This window comes from Equus przewalskii, chromosome 2, assembly GCF_037783145.1.
Source record: "Equus przewalskii isolate Varuska chromosome 2, EquPr2, whole genome shotgun sequence".
NCBI classification, from domain to species: Eukaryota; Metazoa; Chordata; class Mammalia; order Perissodactyla; family Equidae; genus Equus; species Equus przewalskii.
This window is the reverse complement of record NC_091832.1, coordinates 101,626-112,401: the sequence shown is the minus strand read 5'-3', so window position 1 is coordinate 112,401 and position 10,776 is coordinate 101,626. Positions and strand designations below refer to the sequence as shown.

The 10,776-nt window shown below is 41.5% G+C and overlaps 1 protein-coding gene across 5 annotated transcripts in view; it reads left to right on the top strand.

The window, feature by feature from the left end:
• The first annotated feature begins 271 nt into the window (after positions 1 to 271).
• Positions 272 to 10,776, top strand: part of LOC103564161 (acyl-CoA dehydrogenase long chain) — a 75,126-nt gene continuing 64,621 nt past the window's right edge. For 3 of the 5 annotated variants that reach the window (XR_011532229.1, XR_011532227.1, XM_070591577.1), the window contains exons 1-4: positions 444 to 686; positions 5,784 to 5,939; positions 8,067 to 8,204; positions 9,542 to 9,706. Coding sequence is in view for 3 of the 5 variants with exons in the window: in XM_070591577.1 (XP_070447678.1) it covers positions 613 to 686; positions 5,784 to 5,939; positions 8,067 to 8,204; positions 9,542 to 9,706 (533 nt within the window). In the remaining 2 variants the exon portion in view is untranslated. Of the gene's footprint in view, positions 687 to 5,783; positions 5,940 to 8,066; positions 8,205 to 9,541; positions 9,707 to 10,776 lie in introns of all 5 variants that reach the window. The other 2 variants (XM_070591571.1, XM_070591586.1) reach the window with 2 other exon arrangements.

Below are 10,776 nucleotides of genomic sequence, written 5' to 3'. Positions count from 1 at the left end.
GCACAGATTTCCTTTTACCAAGAAACGAAATCCGTAAATCGCAATGTCTCAGACTTCATTCAACTGAAATGTAGATTATAAAACAGCATTTGATGAATGAAGAAACAGGAAATGGCAAGATGAATTCAAATGAAATATTATTGGAGAACTGAAGTTTTTAAATATATTTGAATCTTTTTTTCCAGGAAGCGGACACTAATTTCTGCAAGGAAAGAATGACAATAGCACAACTCTTTGAAAGCAGTGTTTGCACAGCTGTCCGCGTGAAGTCAGTCACCTCCCGACGTTGCAGAGCACACCTCAGCTAACTTTCCGCGGGCCTGCGCTCGCTCCCTCGGGAGGCTCGGGCGCGCACAGCCGCTTCTCGCCGCGGCTCGGAAAGGGCGGCTGAGCCGAACACGGAAGACGGCTGCGGCGGTCACCGCCCTGCGGGGACAGTCTTCCGGGCGATAAGACGCCAGCCGGGCGTGTTGCCGCCCGCCCACTGCGCGCACTGTGGCCCGTCTGGCTCGGCCCCCCGGGCGGGCGCCACCAGGGCGGGGCCGCGCGAGCCAGGCGGACAGCTGGGCTCCTGGCGGGTCACTAAGGACTCGCGGCCGCCCCGTCCCCGCCATGGCCGCGCGCCTCCTCCGCGGCTGCCTGCGCTTGCGGCCCGGCGGGTGGGCCCTGCGTCCTCTGCCCGCGCGGTGAGTGCCCCCGGCCGCAGGGCCCGCGGCTCCCCCGGCTCCCGGGCGCGGCGCGCGGCGGGCTCCCTCCCGGCCTCCCGGGGCGCGGCGGGCCGGCGGCTGCCCCTGTCTCCTGGCGCGGGAGCCGCGAGCCCCCTGCACAGAGCCGGGCAGGCGAGCGGGGCCTCGGTCTAGGGGGAGCGGTCTCCGCGCCGCGCGGACCTGAGACCGTGCCCGCCCGCCGCAGGCTGACCTGCCGAGCTGGGCGGACGGCCCCATCCGGCAAGGACGCCGCTAACTGGAGATTTAGTGACAAAAGCTTTAATCATTAAATGCAGAGGAATTAGTGGAGAGCTGCTAAGTGGCTCAGTGACTTAAGCAGTGTCTCTAAGATCGAAAGCTGCCCAATGGCACATGATAAACTGGCAGCCCTGAGGACTCGCTGTTTGAGAGGGTAACAAGTCGGATAAATTGCTCACTGCAGCTTTGGGCTGTGCTCTAAGATGCCTAGCGAGCGGAGACAGCGCCTTCTGCTCCAAGGAGGGCTGGGGAGGCCTCCCCGAGGTGACTTGGCTTTAGGGTACACGCGCTTTTCTAAGCTCTGCTCAGAGCTTCGTAAAACAGTGATCCTCAAGCTTTTTGGTATCAGGACTCCATCGTGCTCTTGAAATTAGAGGATCCCAAAGATTTTTTGTTTATGTGAGTTGTGTCTATCGATATTCATATCAATAGATATCTACAAAACTGAGAAATTTTACAAATATTTAGTTTACTTAAAAGTAAACATAATATGGAACCGGCTCCGTGGCCGAGTGGTTAAGTTGGCGCACTCCGCTGCGGCGGCCTAGGGTTCGGATCCTGGGCGCGGACATGGCACCGCTCGTCAGGCCATCTGGAGGCAGCGTCCCACATCCCACAACTAGAGGGGCATGCAACTAAGATATGCAACTGTGTAGGGCGGGGGGTGGGGGGTTGGGGAGATAAAGCAGAAAAAAAAAAAAGTAAACATAATAGGGTCCAGCCCCAAGGCCGAGTGGTAAAGTTCCTGCGCTCTGCTTCAGTAGCCCAGGGTCTAGCCCTTTCGAATCCCAGTTGTGTACATGGACCCTTCATCCAGCCATGCTGAGGCAGCATCCCACAGGCCACAACTAGAAGGACCCACAACTATGTATTGGGGGGCTTTGGGAGAAAAAGGAAAAATTTAAAAATCTTAAAAAAAAAGTAACCATAATAAGTCTAAGAAGTCCATTACATATTAACATAAATAACATCTTCATGAAAAATAATTTTTTCCAAGGAAAAAATGAGAAGAGTATCATTGTTTTACATTTTTGCAGATCCCTTAATGTCTGGCTTAGTAGAAGACAGCCTAATTCTCCTGTCTGCTTCTACATCGTCTGTTGGGATAAGTTATTTTGGTTGAAGGATAGGAAGAAAATCTACTCTCATGTAGAGAATATTGGAAAAAGAAGGCACTGAGGGCCCCTCTGAATAGTTTTATTATAACAGCCTTCTTAAACTTTAATGTGGGTGTGAATCACTCAAGGATGTTAAAGTACAGTCTGATTCAGTAGTCTGGGGTAAGGTCCAAGATGGTGTATTTATAACCAGCTTCCAAGTGTTGCTGAAGGTGTTGGAGGAGACTGTGTCCCTTTTATAATGTTAATGAGGCTTTTAAAAATAATAATGAAAGCCTGCTGTTAGATTAGCAGCAGTTTTGCCTCAGAAAATCAATAGCCAGTTTATTCAGGACAGATTTCCTGGGCTCTAGAGAGGAAAAGGGCCAGTTCATTGGGTGCAGATTCCTTGTCTTTAAAGTAAGAAATGGCTGTTCCCACAAACTTGCTGCCAAATCTGACTTTCTTCCCTCTGCATGTTCTCTCTTGAACACCTTTGACTGACCTGAAAGTCGTTATTCTTTCTGGCACTTCTTTCACTTTTCTGTGTCTTAGTGTATTTTACTTACAAATATTAGGAAGGTTTCCTTAACATAACATGGGATATAAAATTTTAAGATGCAGGCACACTTGAATGTAAATTTTGCTCTATTATTTACTAATTATTTTGACAAGTGCTTTAGTGTCTTAAAGCCTCAGCTTTCTAGTCTCAAGTCTCAGCACAGTTTTTTCCTTAAGTAAGAGTCCCAAGTATGGAAAAGCTGTATGCATTATAGTTTTAGTTCTATGAGCAAGAAGTTGGAACCAATCACTTCAGTTATGGGATAAAGTAAATTTTGGTCTGTTTGATGTGACATTGTAGTGGTCTGCAAGGCCCCTCCACGTCCCGGTTCCCTGTTATCTCTGACCTCATCTGCTACTCTTCTCATTGCTCAGTTCCCTCCATCCACACTTGGCCTCCTTGCTCTCTCTAGAACAGGTCAGGTACCATCCTGCATACAGCCTCTGCTCTAATGGTATCCCTGTCCTAAAATTCCTTTACTCGGGAAATCCGCGTGCTTAACTCTGTCATCTTGAAGCATTTGCTCAAGTCTCATTTTTCTAGCTAACCCTTCCTGACTGCACCGCTTCATACTGCGGCCTCTGTCCCCGCCTTGGCCCAGACACGCACTCTGATCCCTGCTCTCCTGTTCTTTTCCAGGGCGCTTATCCCCTTCTAACTTATTATATAATGTGCTTCTTTGTTTATCGTTTAGCGTTATTCAGTCTGCCCTTCTAGAACGTAAGCCTGAAGATGGGGATCTTTGTTTTGCTCACTGGTGTATCCAGTGACCTGAACAGTGCCTGGTATGTAATAGACGCTCAGAAAGTACTTGTTGAATCAGTGAATGGAGATACCATTAAAGATGATGATTTGGGGCTGGTCTGGTTGCGTGGTGGTGAAGTTCATGCACTCCACTTTGGCAGCCAGGGGTTCACCAGTTCAGATCCTGGGTATGGACCTATGCACCGCTTATTAAGCCATGCTGTGGCAGGCGTCCCACATATAAAGTAGAGGAAGATGGGCATGGATGTTAGCCCAGGGCCAGTCTTCGTCAGCAAAAAGAGGAGGATTGGCAGTAGATGTTAGCTCAGAGCTAATCTGCCTCAAAAAAAAAAAAAGGTGATTTGGATGACAGAGTGGCAACCAGAAAAATGTTTCTGAAGACAAAAAATAAACCAGATATAAAAATTGTATAATACTATTCACAAACTAAATGTTACCACTTCAGGGACATCTGAGATTGTGTTAACAAATAAAACTCAACTAAAATTTGCATATAAAAAATAAACTTAAAGCAAAATGACACAAAATGTATATTAAGTATCTTAGTCAGCTTGGCCACCATAGCAAAATACCATGCGCTGCATGGCTTAAACAGCAGAAATTTATTTCTCATCATTCTAGAGGCTGAATAGTCCAAGATCAAAGTGTGGGCCAATTCAGTTCCTGCTGAGGGCTTGCATCCTGGCTTGTAGATGGCTGCCTTCTCCCTATGTCCTGATAGAGCCTTTCTTTGGTGATTGTGCACAGAGAGATCTCTTTCCTTATAAACCCACCAATCCTCTCAGATTGGGACCCCACCTTTATGATCTCACTTAATTGTGATTACCTCCTCAAAACCCCATCTCCAAATATGATCGCATTGGGAGCTAGAGCTTCAACATGCAAATTTTGGGGACACAATTCAGTCCACAGCCTTGAGCAAAGGTACATAAACCAGAACAAGATAATCCATTTCAGGGGAAAACAAGATTGAAACAATCTAATTGCCAATTAACAAGACTAATCTTTTTCTGGACAAAGACTGAAAGAAAAAGTAAAGAAAAAAGTAGGGTCCAACTAAGAAAGAGAGAAACCCAAGTAGAATTTCACGCAAAACAAAAAAACGTTAGTTGGCAGTATATGAAAAAGTGTTTTGTATGTGAGCATGAAAATGTACAAAGTGGTACACAGGTTTGCAAAATCTTTTCAAGACTATCCCAGGGGAAAAATCTGAAGAGCATTGAACTAAAGGACTACATAGCAGTCTCAGTTTAAGCTCAGGGTGGGGCAGGGGGCTGACGGGTCAGCTTCCAAAGATCTTGAGTAATTCCGTACTAATGCTTGCAGAGATTGGTGGGCATTCTAATTTTGATTGACAGCCAGATTGGCTCTGTAATGTAGCAATAACATCAACATAGTTTGTATCTTCTACATCTACCATTTGAAATTGTATGATTCTGGATAAAATATTAATTTGGGGAGTTTACATTATCTTAAACATTGTACCTGACATGCAAACTTAGTATTATTTGATTGTAATATTTGTATTTTACATAATTTAATCCACATTGTGTGAGAACACTATTTTCCCTCAACTCAAACATGTGGTTGGTTCTGGCATGATGCCCTCTTTATGGATTTGGAAGTAGAGTGTGAATTGAATAGATGGTGTAGGGAAGGAAGACATTTCCTCTACCCTCTCTGGGTTCTTCTGGGCAGGGAACGAATTACATTCACATGAGACAGAATAGCAGGAGAAAATTAAACAAAGCTTTATAACATGTATACATGGGAGAGGCTCAGGCAAGCTGAGCAACTCGCCAAAATCGCTGAAGCCCCCACCTTAAATATCATATCCAGCTAAAGACAAAGGAGGATGTTGTGGGTGGAGGGGGAGCCAATCATGGGAGATTACCACACAAGTGCAGTAAACAAATGCAGATTTACGTCCTTGCCTTTGGCATTAAGAGTTTCTAGAGATAAGGTCATCCCCGCCTGTTCTTCCTGGTACAGAGAGGGAGACACCTTTACAGATGGAGAAGATATCCTTACAAATGTAAATGTCTCCTAACAAAGGGCAAGCAAGTTCCACCTCTCAGAGCCTCCTTCCCTGTCCCAGTTTATTAAAAGTAACCAGCCCCAAATAATCCTCATGCCAAAGAGACATATCTTGACGTGGCCAATGCCAGGCCCCCCCAATGGTGAACTACTTCTTATTCTCATCCAGGTAAGCTAGGGCCTATCAACAGTGGTAGTCAAATCTGAACAGGGTGGTCAAATTTCAGGCTCTTTCTACCTGCCTCTAAAGTGTCTCGGGGGGAAAAAAAGCAGGGTTTTTCCATGTTGTTCAGTCACATTAGTTTGGATATGAAGAGTAACAATTCACTGAGTTCTCTTAATGTATATATTTCGAAGATGTTCTCATTCCGGAGGGGAGGAACGTCTAGAAACTCCTTCTGCTAAAAAATTAACAGATATAGGAATTAGAAGAATCTTCTCTTCAGAGCATGACATTTTCCGGGAAAGTGTAAGGAAGTTTTTTCAAGAAGAAGTGATTCCTCATCACGCAGAGTAAGTGGACATTTTCCTTTAATGTACAGTAGGGGTACAATAAGCATCATTTCCTAGAATGCTGTGTGTTCTGCAGAAAAGATATTGTGTTTCATGCTTTATAAACATTCTTACCGCTCTTCAGAATTATACTGTAAGATTAAGTTTTACAAGTGAATTTTAAAATATACAATTAAAAAATAAGAAGGAGGTCAGAAGGTACAAACTTCCAGTTATGAAATAAATAAGTCCTGGGGATGGAATGTACAGCATGGTGACTATAGTTAATCCTGTATTGCATATTTGAATGTTGCTAAGAGAGTAGATCTTAAAAGTCCTGATCACAGGAAAAAAAAAATTTATAACTATGTATGGGATGGATGTTAATTAGACTTATTGTGGTCATATCGCAATATATACAAATATTGAATCATTATGTTGTACACCTGAAGCTAATATAATTTTGTATGTCATTTATACCTCAGTTTAAAAAAATGAGGGGCTGGCCCCATGGCTGAGTGGTTAAGTTTGCACACTCTGCTTTAGCAGCCCAGGGTTTCACTGGTTTGGATCCTGGGTGTCAGGCCATGTTGAGGTGGCATCCCACATGCCACAGTTAGAAGGACCCACAACTAAAAAATATATACAACTATATACTGGGGGGATTTCAGGAGAAAAAGCAGAAAAAAGAAAAAGAAGATTGGAAACAGTTGTTAGCTCAGTTGCCAATCTTTTAAAAAAAAAATGAAAATTTGAAAATTTGCAACTCAATCTAAGAGTAGTATTTTTGACAATTCTGGATAAGTGGCCACAAAATATTAATCAGTTTCATATTCTTTCTTCTTCTGCTTTATGAATGAATTAAAATACATAAAAGCTCAAAAGGCCAGCATAATGCAAATCTTGGTAGGCAATTGGCTACCTCAAAGTATTGTTATTACTGGATATTTGTTGATTAATTAATGACTAATTATGTACTTTTTTGACCAAAAAACAGTCATTTCTATTAAAATAGGGTTTTGCTATGTTTCCAAAATTTACTCAGTGCCGATACTTTACTGCAATTAGAATTGTTTTTAAAAATTATTTAAAAATAGCTTTCATTAAGATTTTATTAATACTTTCTTGATAAGAATGACCAAAACTAGCTAAATTCTGATGCCATACGTAACTAATCTTTGGTAAAAAGCAACTAGCTTCTTAAAGACAAAAGAAATGTAATATACTTCACTCTAGGAGAATCTTTTTTGTTTATTTCTTTACTGATTTTAAATTTTATTCCAGAAAAATTGTTGGTGAGGACTTGAAATAAAAATGAGAGAAGTTGACAAATTTGAGGTTGATAATAAAATATTTCCAAAGCTGCTTTAGGCGATAGACCAAATATGCCAAGGCAGCACATGATAAACTCTCTCTTTCAAGGTTGCTTGAGGTACCCGTATTTACCTTTCATCAGTGTCTTCAAATGTCCCATATCTTACTAACTACACCCACCTACTACTTAAAAAAATAACAGAAAGCAAAAACAGGAATTCTCAGGTTCTTTACCTGTCTCCAGCTAGCCATCTTTTTCCTCATTTTTATTTTTAAAGAAGGAAAGCAGAGGTTGCACAATCCTACTCAAACATCTAACTTTTCAGAAGTCCGTTTGACGGAGCCATACTGTAAGGTGGTTCTGCCCTTCTGTGGTTTCTGCTTAAACTGTGATGAGGTTGCCCCTTCTTGTCAGCTTTCATATATGCTCGTCCCCTTAGTTGAGCACTTTAAGGAAATATGTGGAGGGCCGTTGCCTTTATGGGACAGTTTGGGCAAATCCCCACGGCTGTGTGGCACAACTAAGCTTGCAGCCTAAGAGTACCAGCTGAGAGAACCTACACCCATGAATATCAGTGGATGAATCTGCAGGTCCAGCAAGTAGCCAAGAGCAGGGGCAGGGGAAGAAAGTGGCAACTATGAAGAGGTAAGGAAGAGAGCAAGGAGAAGAAAGGGTAAAAGAATCATGCAGATACAAGGGTATGGCCAATGTCAACAACAGTTATCTTAAATTAAGGGAGCATTCCTGTACAAAATCATTCATAAATTCAAATTATCACCATTTAAATAATATGAAAAAAGGTTTTCTAATTTTAAAATGTTTGTTATTTGCAGATGGGAGAAAGCTGGAGAAGTGAGTAGGGAGCTTTGGGAAAAAGCTGGTAAGCAAGGCCTGCTTGGCGTCAACGTCGCAGAGCGTCATGGTGGCGTTGGGGGGGACGTGTACGCAGCAGCTGTGGTCTGGGAGGAGCAGTGAGTATGGGGACTTTTGAAATTGAGTCTTGTTTGTAAGCACACTGCTCATTGTTCTGAACTGAGGAAAAAAATGTTTTCCAATTTTCATATAAGATTGAGAATTCAGTGTAAAACATGAAAGATTATACCACCTGTGTACTCTTGCATATTGTTTTGAATGTAGAAAGACAGGAAAATCCCCTTTGAAGTTGTTAGAATAGGTGCTATTGAAAATTAAAGAGATAGCTTCATTTCTAATTGACCCATTTGGTTAATTTTCCTCTTTTAAAAAGATATTTGAAAGAGAACCAAGAAGTGGAAAAATATTACCATCAAATATACTAAAAGTTGTATATTTGAGGACAAATAACAATTTCAGATGATAAATGGGCAAAAGATTTGAACCAGTTCATCAAAAAGGAAACGCAAATAGGTTTTTTTAGATGAAAAAAGTTCATCCTTACTACCAATCAAATGCAAATTAAATTAACCTGGCCGTATCATTTTGAGTATCTACAAAAGTTAAGGAAAACGAAAAATCATAAGACTCAGTGCTGACAAGGTTGCTGTGAAAGTGACATACTCATATACTATTAGTGGCATTTACATTAGAACAATAAATGCTTTGAGGTTTGAAAATATGGATACATATAAAAAATGAAAATATTTCTTCTCTTTGATCTAGGATGCCACTTTGGGGAATTTATCTTAAGAAAATAATTTGATAGAAAAAAAAGCAGCTATGTACTGCAATCATTGTCATGTTAGATCATAATCCCCAAGATTTGAAGCAATCTAAATGTCCAGCAGTGGGAGAATCAATAAGTACAGTACATTAGTACAATACAGTACATTAGTAATTTGTAATATTTTGCAGCTACTTGAGTATTATTGTGACAACTGTGATTTAAAAAAAGGGATTTTTTCATGTCATATCAATTAAAAAGAAAACAGCTAAATACAAAATTTACACCATGGCTGCAGCTATGTTAGAATATATCCTATGGCAAAAGTAATTTGCTAAAGTGAAAATTGTTGCTGTGTTAGAGTAATACTGTGGTAGATGATTAATATTTTTTAAAGTTTTATCTTGTAATTCACTAAATAAGTGTTCATTGAGCTCTGTTAGAGTATTATTATTATGTTAGAGCCATAAATTAAAAAAATAGTAAAAACAGAGAAAACCTTCAGGAAACTTCGTATGTTTGCTGGGAAGACAGGCTTTTACCACATAACATGATAAGATCTTTAATGTTTTGTTGTTTTTTAATTGAAAGTCAAAGAAACTAAAAACAGAACAAAATTATTTTGTACTTTGAAATTATTTTGTACTTTTCTTCTTTTTCCTTTCTAAGAGCATATTCAAATTGTACAGGCCCAGGTTTTAGTCTTCACTCAAATATTGTCATGCCCTATATTGCAAACTACGGCTCAGAAGAGCAGATTAAGCACTTCATCCCCCAGATGACGGCAGGGAGGTGTATTGGTGCCATAGCAATGACCGAGCCTGGAGCTGGAAGGTAACTCAACTTTTGATTGGTTTTGAAGTCTTGGAAGCAATGCTCTAATAGCAAATATTTTCTCAGTATTTGCTTTTAAAAAACTCTGAGCAAAATGCTGGGAAGAATACACAGATGAATACGGCATAGTTCACAGTCTCAAGTAACTTCAAACTCCAATAAGAAAATAAGGCCTCAAGGGGCTGGCCCCGTGGCTGAGTGGTTAAGTTCGCGTGCTCCGCTGCAGGCGGCCCGGGGTTTCGTTGGTTCGAATCCTGGGCGCGGACATGGCACTGCTCATCAAACCACGCTGAGGCAGCGTTCCACATGCCACGACTAGGTGGACCCACAATGAAGAATATACAACTATGTACCTGGGGGCTTTGGGGAGAAAAAGGAAAAAAAAAAAAAAGAAAATAAGGCCTCATGGTATGCAAATAACAGTAAAGCAGACTGTAATATCTGTTGTGTTTGAGATATTAACACAGTGTAATGAAAATAAAATGGTAGGATATGGGTTGAATTTGGGGCATGATGAATTTTAGATGTGGTGTGACATTCAAACGGAAACGTCCAGCAGTCTGTTAAAAATATGAATTTGGAACTCTGGAGACAGACTGTGGGAGCAATAGGTTTTAAAAGCCATTCATATGTAAGCAAGAATTGAAGCAATGGGAAGGAATAAGATCATTTATTCAGTCATTTGACAGCTACTTAGTAAGTGCCTTCGGTGTGTACCAGTGGTGAACAAAGCAGTTGTGGGCTCTGTGCCTATTGAGGAGAATGACAAGAAACAAAAGAATATATTCATAATTATAAATTGTGATAGGTACTGTGAAGGGAACAAAGTGCTATGCTAGAGACTAATGGTGCATGTGTGTTTGGTAGGGAAAGAGAAAGCGAATTTAGATAGAAGCACTAAGGAAGGCCTCTGAAAAGTGGTGATATTTAAACTGAGATCTGACAGATGAGAAGGAACCAGTTATGGAAGGATGGGGTGAAGAGCTTCCACATGGTGGGACCTGCTCCTCGTGCGGTGAAGTGAAAGGATGGAAAGGAGACCAAGGAGGAGACCTTGCGTGTCCTGTTTC